Source organism: Mirounga angustirostris, unplaced genomic scaffold, assembly GCF_029215605.1.
Source record: "Mirounga angustirostris isolate CCGP_5_RB_7025 unplaced genomic scaffold, mMirAng1.0.hap1 SCAF_4, whole genome shotgun sequence".
Lineage (NCBI taxonomy): Eukaryota > Metazoa > Chordata > Mammalia > Carnivora > Phocidae > Mirounga > Mirounga angustirostris.
Genome location: NW_026991712.1, coordinates 29,227,331 through 29,242,381, shown reverse-complemented (window position 1 = coordinate 29,242,381; position 15,051 = coordinate 29,227,331). Strand labels below are relative to the sequence as shown.

Below are 15,051 nucleotides of genomic sequence, written 5' to 3'. Positions count from 1 at the left end.
GTTTCTGCATATCAACTATTAAAAACTAGTGAATTTTTACTGAGGCATGCCTTAGCCTTTGGTTCTGCAAGTAGAAGTCATTGTTCTCTTACATTTTCCCTTGTGTCGTGGTTTCTAACTTTAATCCACTTCGTGGCTCTCCTCTAAAGGGTTTTTCCTTTTTTGGGTTCTTCTCTTATCCTGGAAACCAGGATAAGAGGCTACTTTAGTATTGGGGCCAGACTGCTCCTTTTTGGCATAATGAGAGAATTCATCATGTTCCTATTTTGGCAAGTCATGAGCTATCAAGTGGTTGGTATGAGTTAATATTGATCTGGGTACTACAGAGGTAAGAGAGGGTCCTTCCTTGCCTTCCCAGAGTTTAAAGTCTAATTGGAAAGAGAAGGCTAATGCATGAAACAATTAGTGATCAATACAAGGCATCCTACACTGAGTGAATTTTAGAATACAGATACTAAGTGCTATGGTCATTTAAAGAAGGGGGAGATCAATGATGATGTAAGTAATCATCAATGAGCTTGGCCTTGGCAGAGGGAAGGACAGGCAGTTCAAGTGAATGACAGCCTATTATAGACAGGAAGAGCATGGATTTTTGTACCAGACCTGGGTGGGAAGTCAGCTCCACCACTGACTAGCTTTAAACTTAAGCACGGGTATTAACCAGTCAAACTCTGGGTTTGAATCCCAACACTGTCACTTATGAACTATGTGTCAAAGCTAATATTTTGGGCAAGCTAATAATTTCAATGGTAAATCTAACTTTGTTCATGAATGACATTATGGTAATCAGAGTACCTACTTCATAGGATTGTTGTGGGAATTAAATGAGCAAATGTGAAAACTGGTGCCTGACACATAAGCACTCGGTAGTGTTAGTTTTCATCATTAACTGCTTTAGACATCAATATAGTAAATTTAGTAAATCACTTGTTAATATGATATACTAATGATTCTCTACCATAACAAATAAGTGGGTGTTTTGATTGAGAATTAAACAAATTTGTCATTGCAAAGGAGAGAAAGAGACTGGAACTGGAGGTTTTCCCCCAAATTATGATGAACATCTTATATTTTAAAGTGAAGTGCTTGGCTCTTCCCTCAAGGTCAGTTTATTGTTCATTATAGCCCATATGCACAGACCTTCATCTCCCTCCATTTGGGCTTAAAAGGCTTTTTCTCTGTAAGGCCCAAAGTCAGCTCTGAGGAAGGAAGGAAATAAAGGTATGCAACTTTCTTAACTACTTCAGCCAGGAAGTGACACACATCACTTTGCTTACATTCCATTGGTGCAAATTAGTCATTTGGCCCCACCTAAGTGAAAAGGGAACGGGGAATTGTGTAGTCCCTGGTTGGGTCATTGCTCTCTAGCATTAACTGTACACAAAGGAAATAGGGCAGGCATAGTCATTGGTGGATCTGCCATGATCTATCCCTTCTCCTTACACGCAGGACACTAAACTCCCAAGGGGGATGACTCAAAGATTCATCCCAATGTTGTCTCCAGCTCCACATCCAAGACCTCCAGGATGTGCATACTCTTCTTCATAAGGTATGCATGTCTCTCCTTGGGATCTGGAAAACTATAAACTAAAAAAACAAATTATACCTCTTATACACTAAAGAATGATGGAACAGGGACATGATAACTGCAACACATCATTGATTCATAGAAATTATGAAACTGTCAGGCAGGCATTATGCAGTCCTCCATGCTGGGGTGGATTCCTTGAACAATACCCTGTTCTGCTTTCTGGAAGACACTTGTCCACTGCTCCCCAAGGCCCCTATTCAAGCCTCCAGAAGTTTCTTCTTTGTCTTTTATTCTCCATGGCCATATTCAAAATGGATCTTCAGAGTATGTCCTTCTTGAGGCTTGTACACATTTTTCAGGTGTCCTTCCTACTAGTATAAGTTTGGGGGCCCAAGTGTTGTTTTTTAAGGATCACATAGTCAAGGGCTTCTTTGGCAATGAAATTCCTTCAGAAACTTAGGCTTCTGTATGTCTTCCATCAGTTTCATGTGCCAATAACATAGTCAAAATTTTCCAGCATCCACCCGGCATTGTTTCTTTGCTTCTTGATCTCTGGCTTCTCTTTCTCAACTCAGTGATGGATCTTTTGCGATTATCCAAAATACCTATGCCCTTAATATGATCTTTGGCAGCATAAAGCTGTGCCATTAATGAAACTTTCTGTCTCAGGGTGTCTCTCAGTTTCATCTATTACTGTTTAGGATCTAGCATCAGTCTCTCCCAATCCTCTTTAATTTTGATTGCAACTCGAGAATTCCTCCCTGAGCTTATCACTTGTTTAAGGTATGATTTAATGCAGGTGCTGGCTTTGCTCTCTTCCTTCTCTGGTGCCCCAGGTTTCCCTGCCCCGGATCCACTCAGCAGCAGGGGGCAGTGCCGACTATGCCATTTAAGTATCCAGGCAAAAGGAGTTCAATTTTTAGCAATTGTTCTTCATGTCATCTGTATTCCAGAGTAGTTAATTTTGCTACTTTGGCAGAATATGGACAGGAAGGAAGAATATGGAAGGAAGTAAATAAAGGTATGCAACTTTCACAGATAAAATTCAAAGATAAATTCAACATAAATAAAATTAAAATTCAAAGATAAATTCAACATAAGCACACAAACTCTCTTGTCTGGATAAATGGCAGTGAAGAACAGCCTTTTGCCAGACTGCTCACTGAATAGGATCTTTTAAGTTTTAACACTAAAAATGTTTAAAAATTTTTTTCAACCAAATAAAAGGATTTTGTTGGACTTTTCTATGGCAAAACTTTTCTAGTCAAAAGACAGACTTTTCTGCCACATAACCTTGGAGCTAATGATTGGAGCTATGGCTATTCAAGGTCTGGAGGATTATGGTACAAGATATTAGCACATCATACCTTATAATTAAGCAAGACAGTTTTCAGATTGATTTTCTGTCTCATGAAGGGAAATATAATTTCTTTCTTGCTGGTAGAAATAAGAGACCTCCAAACGTATAGTTTCCACATAGATGCTTGATAATGATGAAGGAGGGGAGAAGAGAAAGAAGGGAAGGAGAGAAGAAAAAGGAGGAGGAGATGAACGTGAAAGAGAAGATGAAGGAGAAGATTATTTTTTATCATGATGATGGCCCTATTCAGTTGTTTGTCAGCCAGTACTTAATCAACATGAACATAGCTCCCATGAACATAGCTCCCAAAAACCCAGGTTCTGCTGTAACAAAGCAGCCCACTTCAGATAATGGTGGATCTGATGATGCAATTCACCAGATAGGATTCCCTCCCAGGCTTCGTCTTATTTATCATATTTAAGTTTCATTAGAGTCCTGCACAGCAAACGGTATTGTCCCTATTTTATAAATGAAGAAACTATGTCTCAGATGACTTGACAAGAGGAGAGGAACCGGCATTCAAACTTCAAGTCATTTGTTTCCCTGATTAGGCAGTCCTTATTATACCATTTGTGGTGATTAAGCAAGACACTAAGTAGAATGTCTGACATATAGGAAGCACTCAAATATAACTCTCTTTCCATCATTGAGTTCCTTACAGAAGAGTACATAAATCCTATGAGAACTGCTATGCATGTAGGAAGAATAACTACATTTTCTTTCCAGCTCCAAGGAAAGTGTCAGCATAAACTTATCTGAACCTCAGTGGGGGCAATGACTAGGATGGCAGTGAGTTTTGATAGGTTTAATTTGGTTTTATATTTTGAGAAATGGCTATATTATCTAAAAGCAAAATATTGGTATCAACGCCTTATAAAGTTTATTTTTCAAATTCCATGACTATTACTTTAGTTTATAAAATGATGAATACAAAATGAAATAGCTAATATAAATAGTTTTTTTTTTTTTTGCAAGAAGGGTAATATTCCCTCTAATCTGGAATAAATAATGACTTTTTAGTGAAGTTGTCCTAGGTTTTGATCTTTTCTCTACTACTAGTTGTGTAACTTTGGCTAGTCAAAAATTCTTGAGCTTCAGTTTTTTAATTTTTATTTATTTTTTTTTAAGATTTTATTTATTTATTTGAGAGAGAGAGAGCACATGAGAGGGGGGAGGGTCAGAGGGAGAAGCAGACTACCCACTGAGCAGGGAGCCCAATGCAGGACTCGATCCCGGTACTCCAGGATCATGACTTGAGCCAAAGGTAGTCACTTAACCAACTGAGCCACCCAGGCGCCCAGTTTTTTTATTTTTAAAATGCAGATGATAATACTTTCTTGCAGGAATGTTGTGAGAATTTAGTGAGTAAGGTATAAAATCCATAACATATAGTAAGGACTTAAGAAAGTGCTTCCTCTTGCTCATGAGCTGAAAGCATTGGGATTGATATTTTAATCTCTTTTTATGATAAAATAATACAGCAAAATCATATGGGTAATCTTAAGGTAAATTGTGATCATTTTCCTTTCTAAAAAGCACTACTGGGGGCACCTGGGTGGTTCAGTTGTTGAGCGTCTGCCTTCAGCTCAGGTGTGATCCAGGGGTCCTGGGATCAAGCCCCACATCAGGCTCCCTGCTCCGCGGGAAGCCTGCTTCCCCTCTCCCACCCCTCCTGCTTGTGTTCTCTCTCTCGCTGTCTCTCTCTCTGTCAAATAAGTAAATAAAATCTTTAAAAAATAAATAAATAAAAAGCACTACTAAATTGTGTGTTCTGGGAGTTTTTAGTATAATTATTTTTGCCCTCAGTATAAAAATATTAAAAATAAATGCATCAAGTGGTCATCAGAGAATGTAGGAATTTTTATATTCGTTGATACAATGTACTTTAACAACACAAAGACATTAGAAATTGTGGTGGTTATTAGTCTCATCTGTTAAACGCTCTAGACCTAACTCTCCCCATTTCCGGTCACATGATGGAACTGCATTTCCTGGCTTGACTGGAACTATGGAACCAGTCCTGGCTAGCAAGTTGCCAGGAGGTGCAATGCCTGTTCCAGACCTTTCAGACTCTCTTTTTCCTTCCAGCTTGACAATAAGCAACAATTGAAAAGGTAGCTACATCAGACTGGGTCTCTAACAGCCTCCCTGCTGACTTGTAAGAGTCATGTAGCAAGAGACTATGGAATTGTAGCAGCTTTATATAGTTCATTCTAAATGATCAGAGGTGGTTAACCAAAAAAAAGGTCTTTGAGCAAAAACTGTATAATAGATATGTAGATATAGATAGATAGATAGATAGATAGATAGATAGATAGATAGATAGCAATATATGGGGCCTCACTTCAGATTGTCCCTTTATAGTTCTCAACCATAATAAGGATAAAATTTCACTTAATATAAATTATGCATCCTTCAAATGAAAATAGAGATCAAAAATAGATCAAGAGAAGTTTAAGAGCAGGAACATAAGTTAATTTGATATTTTTTTCTCATCTAAAAGCTTTCTAGATATTTAGATAAGTACTTTTTAAAATACCAATAAATACCAATTCATGTATTTTTTTCCACATCATGCAATTCACACTCTAAGTTCAATACTGAGTAAATCTAAATAGCTTTGACTTTTTCATAGAAAGTAGAATAATAAGGTATGGTTTACATTGTTCAATGATATGGTAGCAAGAAGAATATTATATTTGAATCAGGGTAAATATTACTTTTAATTTTTGTGGACAAATAATTTCAAATATAATTTTAAAAGACCCAATCAACATCACAGATTCAGATTTAAATAAACAAAAACAAACACAATGAAACATCTTAATAAATAGTTTTATTTTAAAATGATATGACACACTTGCTATTAACATATAAGACATCACATGCCCTAAGAAAAAGCCCATAACCTTAATAACTGCCCTTTTTTGCATATTAAAACATATAACCAACATCAAATTATTTTTCTTATTTGGCAAGAAAAATAAAAAGCACGATGAGAACCGCAAAATAGAAACTCTCAATATACTATATAGTAATAATCCATCTTTGCTTTCTTGTATAACATTTGTTCGTGTTCATGTATAACATGCTTTGGCTAGGAAGCATGAAGATGGCAGTGGGAAAATAAGGCTGTTTCTTCCCGAAACACAGGAGAATTACTAAAACTTGGAGCAAAGGAAAACACTGTCCTGTCTGCTGCCCATATTTCCTTGAAATAAAATAATAATTCATGGTAAAATAATTTCTAAATAGGCCACACTCTTATGTGCCTGAAATTGCGTGGTTAAAAAAATAAATCAAACATCTGTGAGATGCTGAACAGCCAAAAGAGACCTATGTAATTATGGCATCTCATTCTGAGGTTGATTCTAAATTCTTCATTCATGACCTGTGAAAGACTTCTCTTGTCCTTAAAGTCAACATTAAGGCATGCCAAATTTCCTATAAGAAAAATTATTCTAACAATAGCTTTGGATACTACAGTTCTATAATTATAAAACATTCTCCTAATACATACACAGACTTGAGTGGACATAAACTTACACACTAACAAATGTAAACCACAGGTATACTCTTAAGTATAAGCCACAGATTTTTGAAATCAATTTTACATATTTAAAATAACATCTTACTTTTTACAGTGTCAGTGCCCAAATCAGGCAAATTATTTCCCAAGGCTTCTGCCCATAAAAGTTGGAAGGAGAGAATATTCTAGAATACTATGAACCATAAAATGATATAGCTGAAAATCAGCTGAAAGATAACGACATGTTAATTCTCTTTCTTATGAACCCTTTATACTGGGAAAAGCCAGTGAGAGTTCATTATAATTCTTTTCATTGAAATCATTCTTTATGCCCAATTCTGGGAAAGGTCAAATCCCATGACAGAGAACTATAAGGATCTGTCTTATTCATTTGTCACAGTGGAACCTAGCTGGTGGTATTAAATCTTGCTGAATAGGTGAACCACTGGTGAAGGTTGTGAATCTCTTTTGTCAGACCACATTTTTGTGGTAGCAGTAATTGCTGCAATGGAATCTGACCTTCAGATTGAAAAACCTGCTCCTAATAAATATATAGAACATTTTTTTCTTTAACTTTAGATGATTAATCCAGGTAAGGTTTTTGCATATGCCTGTCATTGCACATATTAAAGATGAAGGCTGAAATGTTCAAATGCTCTTGCCTAGAAGTTCTGCCAGTCAAAGAAGTAACAAAGAGTAGAGCCACTTGGGTTCAGACCCTAATTCCTGATATTCAACTGGCATAGTGCTCACTCGATCACTATCCTTACACTGGGGGGCAAAGGGAAGGCACAATTAGTAGGGCAGTCTCTTTGTCTACATTTGCACCCCAAAGGACATGTGCCAGCATTGGTCCAATTGGGTCCCCGAAACAAGTAAGTATGAGAGGGATGGACTCAGATATATTATTAAGCAGACAGCAAAGCATGTGATTCTGATATCAGGCAAGTCTCTAGTAAGTATAGAACCAAGGGGCATAGTAGTCATATGGATAAAAGCACCAGAGCCACCAAGAATTCCATGGTTCCAAGCAGTCCTGTACTCCTCTAAACTATAAATCAGTTATTAAATGGGGAGCCTAGAGAAAAGACATTCTTCCTACGAGGGAGTCAGTAGGTGGCCTGCTTCAGGAGCTCTAAATGGCTAGAAAGGACCCTCAGCTTTGCACAGCTCTATCACAAACAGTTTAAGGTGCTCTAAGAAGGAACAGTTTATTGAAGTCATTAGGAGGATTAAACTGTCCATAAACAGCACGTAGGTCCCAGTAGTATGGAGAAAGTCAGCTTTCTTTCTGGTACTCATCCCTCTGGACCACACTGCTGAACAATGAGCTACTTTCTTTTAAGATTAGGAAAGTGACTCAGTTTAGTTTTTTGAAACCTGATAAAAAGTTAATTAACATGGACCTCTGAAAAAAGTTGTTGTTCCAGGTCTAGCAATAAAAACTCTCATAAACAACAACCAGCACCATGTTCAAGAGATAGATGTAAGGTCATAATCTCCATGAAGGATCCAAGACCAGCAACACCACAGCTATCATCGGTTCAATGTCTATAACATTTATCACCTGATCTTGCCTAAGTACTTCTAAATAAAGACATTTAGAGACAAAAACCTCTTTATCAGGTTGGAAACAATAGAGTCTAAAGTTCAGGGTTTTTTGTTGCCGTGACTTTAAATTCAAGTAATCCTCATCTTGAATTCAGGCACTGATAGGATGGACTAGAGCTACACACCTGAATACTGGAAGAAAGCTGATTAAGGCAGTTAGCTGAACTGGGTCAACACAGCACTACAGGAGACACCCAGATGATTTTCTGAATTGGTTCTTCTTGGAGTAATGGTCTGCCACCACATAAGTAGAACCTTAAAAAGAGATGTGTCCTATATATGAATAGATGTGTCCTGTATATGAACAGATTTAAATAAGTAAGCATTAATTACAATATTTCAATTTTAAAATTTTAAGGAAGGAAAGGAAGAAATATATTTTGACTTGTTAGGTCTTTCCTCATGCATATCTTTTCTTAATTGGGATACATAGATAGATATAATGGATAGTATATATATGTATCCCTATCTGGCATCCCTATCGATATCTATATGTATATATATAGATATATATACAGATACATATATAGATATAATGGGATATCTATATATGTATCCCTATCTATATATCTATGTGTGTGTGTATATATATATATATATATAGAGAGAGAGAGAGAGAGAGAGATCCTTTAGATTACATCAGAACTATATGTAATTTGGTAGTGCTGTAAGATTCATTAAATGTTTCCCAATGAAAAGCTTTGGTTTTTTTCTCCTTTATCCAGTTTTACAGAATTGAAAAACTTCCTAACATTTGATTCTCAAATTTGTCTTCCTTCATGAACCGAAAATCAGGCTGCACATTAATTTAGTTTAGTCTGCAATTTAGCTAATTAATCATGTTTCACCAATAAATAAAACAAAACTCAGCTGATCCCACTTAGCTTCTAAGAACAAGCGTGAATTTTTTTTTTAATGTATTTTTTAAAAAGACACACAACTCGGGCGCTTGAATGGCTCAGTTGGTTAGGCGACTGCCTTCGGCTCAGGTCATGATCCTGGGGTCCTGGGATCGAGTCCCACATCGGACTCCCCAGCTCTTGCAGGGAGCCTGCTTCTCCCTCTCCCTCTGCCTGCTACTCCCCCCACTTGTGCTCTCTCTCTCTCTCCGTCAAGTGAATAAAATCTTAAAAAAAAAAAAAAAAAAGACACACAGCTCAGACCTACTCGCCCAGCCAAGGATATCACTAACTTATTGCCTCAACTTCATGTAAAGTGGGTCCCTAAGGAGGCTAGAATCTGACAATTCATAAACCTTCAGAAAATGAAATTTATACTGCTGGTAAGTCAGCTTCAACACAAACCATGACAGGAGAGTCACAGTAAAACAAAAACTTTGTTCAAAAAGCAAAAAGAACTAGCAACAGATAACAAAAATCACCTTTATATTCTCCCAATTATTTCCAAATTGAGCTATATCTAGCTTCCTCTGATGTCCATATAATCTCTCATTTTTACCTAATAACTCTTTCATATGCCTGCCCTCTCTATTTTTACTATCCTCTGATCCTACCTTTTTTGCATTTCATCTTAACCCTTAGTAACACAGTGTACCTAACTCATCAGATGTAACTCTGACAGCCACAAGAACTCATTCACATAAATATCCTCACTCACACACTCTGCCAGCCAAAGTCATCCACATTTTCCACAATCCTCAAAAACTACAAAAACTTCAGGCATTGGAATTAGGCTTTAGAATCTATAAAGAAATTTGTTCTCACTTCCCCATCTCTGCCCTTCCACCCCAAATTCCAAGTTCCAGTCCTCTTTTAAGAAAGACCCCACTGATGGAAGTTAAAACAACTCTTACCATGGGAGGATGGAAATACCTCAAAGATTAATTGCAAAATGCAAGCTATTTCTGAGGCTGCATTTCCTACCCCTTTCTGAACCATAACCGTACAGATACAGGGTGTTAGTATAGACTCTGGGTCTGTGTTTTGCAAAGCTGTGACCACTTTGCTCATTATGCCTCTCATCAAGCAAGTTTGAATGTCATGAGGCAAGATTTCACAGTTACTGAGGGCATGGATGAGGAACTCAGAATGATACTTATGGGGCGCCTGGGTGGCTCAGTTGGTTAAGCATCTGCCTTCGGCTCAGGTCATGATCTCAAGGTCCTGGGATGGAGCCCCCCCTCCCAATAAATAAATAAAACCTTTTAAAATTTTTAAGAATTTTTTTAAAAAAAGAATGATACTTAGACCACTGTTAGGGGGAGGTAAGTTTTGGTGAGGGCACAGTTCCCACTGAATCACTGCGTTTACTCTTTCTCTCTGTCACTCTTCTAATTTTTTGGCTATGGGCTTAAGGACTGCTGCCATACTGGGGCAATGGCTTGTTGTTTGGCCTAGAGAAGTGAAACCAACTTCTAGGCATAGTCTCTAAGAGTCTAGCTGCAATTCTATTGCAATTGTATTTCTCCAAACAACAAAACATCACCTGGGTGTGTGTCTGAGCCAGTCATGACTTAGACCTGCCTAGAGGTTTATATGTCTGGAAATATATTAAAAATGTCTTATGCTTTGCCTCTCTGGTGTGAGAACCAGGAAAGACTTCTAGAGCCGAGGTAGCCAGTCTGATGGCTAAAGCACAAATGGAAAATGAAATTTATATAAGCAACTAATTTTACTTCATCTAGAGAATGGGCATGCAACACTGGCTAATATCTGGCACTACCATTCTGGGTTAAATTCAGATTGGTCTTATAATGATTTATATTATTTTTCTTTTACTAGAAAGTTTATGCTAATGACTTAGTTACCACTTCTGAGCACAGGAATAATTTTAAATATAACAGATGTGTTTTTGCATTTTTTTAAATAATCAACATCCTCAAGCTTCAAAATATTCAAATTCAAAACCCTATATTTTAGTGTTCAGCCAAATCAGAAGAAGAAAAAATTTAGCAAGAGAATGGATAAGCACCTTTGAGAATTAAATGTAAGCTTTAATATGTGATTAGTGCTTAAGTTCTTTTTCACAAGATATGTACCTAATTGATCCTACTGTGTGTAGGACCTACTAATGTCCAAAGAATAATTCCCCATACCATGTAAAAGAAATCATTTGTACATTGGTTGTTAGAAATATTTTGCTATAGAAGTGAAGTAGAAGCTGATGGCCATTATAGATGAATTAATCTCAGTTCTTTAGAAGGACAGATGTAGCTGGTTGTAATTTCTTAATGCATCTTACATAGCTTTTCTTCTAAATAAAAAATACATCTAGAATAAAAACACTCACTGGCTGTTGGTTTGGGAAATAAGCCTTTCTTGCCAAGCAAATAAACTGCACTGTTAATTTTAAGAAATGTGGGTTGTTTGTTTGTTTTCATATAAAATGCTAATGCAGACTCTCAGTAGGCTCACAACCAGAATTAACTCTGTCCATCAAGAGCATCTTCCTCTACCAAGGACAGTTCCAGGGTATTTTCATTAGGGCAGGTCTTCACCCTGAAGTTGAAAGAACCATAGAGTTTTGCAGACTCTTTGGAAGAGGCAAACCTGTTGCGACGATATAGCTCCCCTTTCCACATAGACATCATTAGCAAACAGGACAAAACGACCCCCCCAAGTGTGAGCAGGCAGAGTCCTGCAATCACACAGCGGTCCAGGTGAGCCCCCAACCTTGCGCTCTCCCTCTCCAAGCGTTCCATCTCCCGGGCCGCCACGGTGTTGGGATCCACAGTCACTTCTCGTGGGACAATGTAGGAGATGATCACCAGCAAGATGCCAGTGACCAAGAACAAGATGGCACTGATGAACCCATAGTCTACTGACTTCCCTGAAGATGTGGCTTCCGAACTTACATCATCTTCATCTTCAGATATCAAGGATATGGCAGCCTCATGAGACCACTCATTTGGATTTCCCCAGCCAAGGTCTCCCAGATGATTGCTCCCTTTTGTTAGAGGGGAGCACTGGTTCCTTTGCTCTAAGTTGACATTCTCATCCACACAGGTAAAAGAAGTTTCTAATTCCTGGCTGCAGCAGTTGCAGACTTTCCGTCCTGCCAGTATTTGGTTGTTCCCTGAGTTGAGAGGCCCTGGTGGCAAGGAGTCTGTCTGAATGACAGTGTCTTGCAGAGAGAAGGAGGGGGATGCTGGAGAAGGGCTAAGTTTGGACCCTTCCATCTCAGCTGCTCTTGGCATCGACATACAGTGTCTCTGGCAGCAGAGAGCAGCTTTGGTGGCTGCCGCATCTGCCTGGTCACCAGGAAGCCCTCCTGAATGCCAGTCCACAGCATCACACAGGACTGCCTGGCTGCTCCTCTTCTCAAGGTAGTGGAGCTCCATCGGAGCTAGTCAGACATCCCCCATCAGCTTCTGAAAATTCTGCCAAAAACCACACAGGTAAGAACCCAATGGGACCTAAGGCTGCACCACCAGGAGTATCGCTCCTGGGGTCCCCATCTCCTGTTCAGCCACAGTTGTTACACTTCCAGCCCCAGTTCCTCCTAAAAGGGGTACAAGAAATGAGAGGAGACCTAGTGGCAGGAAAGTGTGAAATGGGCAAATCCTCTGACTTAGCAGAGGGACTGACACTGAGGAACTTAGGTCAGGGCAGAAAAGGAGCACAGAGGAAGTAGCAGTGTCTCTGAAGGAAGCATTGCCGTCATCAAGCCAAATTTATCCAAGGACTCGCACATTTCTGTGACAGGATCCCTCAAATAAGAAGGCAAGTTTCCTGTAGAGAGACACAAATGAGAAAGACAGGGACCTTTTTTAGCAGAGCTGAGATTTTCTGGAAAACCTGGGGAAGCACACACCTCTCAACTATTCAGTTAAATTATGTTTACACTATCTTTAGTTGAGAACAGATTCTAATACAAATTAGCTTTAGAGCATTACCAGGGATGAACAAATATGTCACCATCAGCTGGGCTCGACTGGCACTAGAGCTCAGCCTTTTGACTGAGTAGCTCGGAAGTAGGTAAAAGATGGCTGGCCACCTACATCAAATGACCTTAGTCACACAGCCCTGTATGTACAAGACCCCATGCCTGTTCATTGTACTTTCATTCTCAGCCCTTGCAGCTACATGATGCCGGCTTGTTCTAGACCCAGAAGGATGTAGACAACGTGCCTTACTGTGTGATCCCTGCCAAATACCATGGGCCAGCCCACTCCACTCCCCCCTCCCCCAAACACACCTGTTCTAGGTGCAGATCTGCTGCTCTTGCTCATTGTGTCTGAATGGGTCTGAGTCCCTCTCCTTCTGTCCACTTGGCTAACAAACATGCATGGGAAATTGACCATCCAGGAGAACTGACAGGGGGTGCCTGGATGGCTCAGTCGTTAAGCGTCTGCCTTCGGCTCAGGTCATGATCCCAGGGTCCTGGGATCGAGCCCCGCGTCAGGCTCCCTGCTTGGCGGGAAGCCTGCTTCTCCCTCTCCCACTCCCCCGCTTGTGTTCCCTCTCTCGCCATCTCTCTCTCTGTCGATTAAATAAATAAAATCTTTAAAAAAAATAAAAGAAGTAAACTGACAGAAAAAGACAAATTATAAACTCACAGAGTCACAGTTCTGTTGAGGTAAATAGGTAAGAAGCTATTAACATAGTTCCAAAATTACCTTTGGAACTTTGCATCCAGACATGCCCTTACCCCCATGGCAGCATGGGACCTTTCTGTGATAGAACTTTGGGTTGAACAGAAAACTGTCTGCCCGCCTTTCTCTGCCTGTTGCCATCCTACCAAGGAATAACAACTCACTTTTCACTATCACCAAATACAGCAGTTTCAAGCAAGGGCCCTTTTTATTTTGCTTCCAAATTCCCAGCAATAGTTGATTTAACCCATGGTTCGGGGGCTTATTATGCTCAAAATCCACAGCTCCAGCAGCTGGTAACCCACACAGACCCACGAGTAAGGCTTACCTAAGGTCTACCTAGCAACTCACTTAAAATATGGGAGAGGGAATCCACACATTTTCTGCTCTACATTAAAGTTTGTTTTGTTACTTCTCTCCTGTTACCAAAGTTTCTCTGTAGCTAAAACAGAAAAACAAAGCAAGTGCAAAAAACATACAATTGAACCAGAACTTTCCTTTAGCAAGTGGACACAGATCCCTACAGCCGGATCCCTCCATGAAGGAAGTGGTGATACGGATTTGATCAATTCCTGAAATGAAAAATCGTCTCGCAGTTCCCTCAGACATGAGGTGCTCTGATTAACTTTTGGCACGATTAACTCATCACATTGGACTACTCTGGATAAAATCGGCAGGGTTCCTTATGGGACTTCCAATTTATAACAAAGAGGGAAAGAAATCTCCACTTAATTCCCTTCGCCTGCTTCTCTCTCTCTTTAAAGACAGACTCCGCTCGATCCATCGGAGATATACTCGGTACACAGTCGATTCCCTTCGCAGCTCCATAATCCGGGGCTTCCATCCTCAATAGAGAATGGATAATCCCATGGGACCAGCTAAAGGCTCTTTCCTTCCGTCTCCTGCCTCTCGTCTCTCTGGTTAAGAGGGAGGTTAATGAAATCGCACCTCAAAGCGAGGGGACAGCACTATACCTCCTCCGTCTGCCATTGACTAAGAGCCTTAATATCTGCATTGGAACTAACTAATACGGGTGAGGCTGGTCTGGGGGAGGCGACCTCGGGATCCGTCCAGGGCGCGCTGTGCGGGGGGGCGCGCAGCAAGCGCCGGGCAGCGGTGCCCCCTGCGAGATCAATTCATCCATTCCGGGTGAACCTCAAGGAGTCGGGCTGCGTTCGTCAAATACCCCGAGGCAGGGCAAGCACCTGGGGCAGGGAGTGGGGACGCACTCCGCCGCTCCGCCAGGCTCCTGGGGTCGCTCCCTCGCCCCAGCGCCTCCTCCCGGTCCCGCTCACCGGCACTCACCCCTGCCTTGACCACCACGTGCGGCTCGAGCACCGCGCTTGTTCCTGCGCCGCTCCTCGGGAAAGTCCCCCGATTACCAGCCGTGGCACTTGTAGCCTCAGCGCGCCGCTGGGCTCCACGGGGTGGGCAGCGCCTGCTGTGCCGGTTGGGAGGGGCCGGGT

At 40.3% G+C, this 15,051-nt stretch overlaps 1 protein-coding gene and 1 long non-coding RNA gene across 2 annotated transcripts in view; one reads left to right on the top strand and one right to left on the bottom strand.

Moving 5' to 3' along the window:
* The first annotated feature begins 590 nt into the window (after nt 1–590).
* Nucleotides 591–15,051, top strand: part of LOC135364077 (uncharacterized) — a 134,613-nt gene continuing 120,152 nt past the window's right edge. The window contains exon 1 of the long non-coding RNA XR_010410547.1: nt 591–1,549. This is a non-coding gene — a long non-coding RNA (uncharacterized LOC135364077). The remainder of the gene's footprint in view (nt 1,550–15,051) is intronic.
* On the bottom strand, nt 5,693–15,014 carry TMEM74 (transmembrane protein 74). Its single transcript, XM_064587992.1, has 2 exons — nt 14,891–15,014; nt 5,693–12,722 (listed from the first exon to the last, which is right to left on the bottom strand). The coding sequence occupies exon 2, from the start codon at nt 12,329–12,331 to the stop codon at nt 11,414–11,416; it is 918 nt and encodes a 305-aa protein (XP_064444062.1). The 5' UTR covers nt 12,332–12,722; nt 14,891–15,014; the 3' UTR covers nt 5,693–11,413.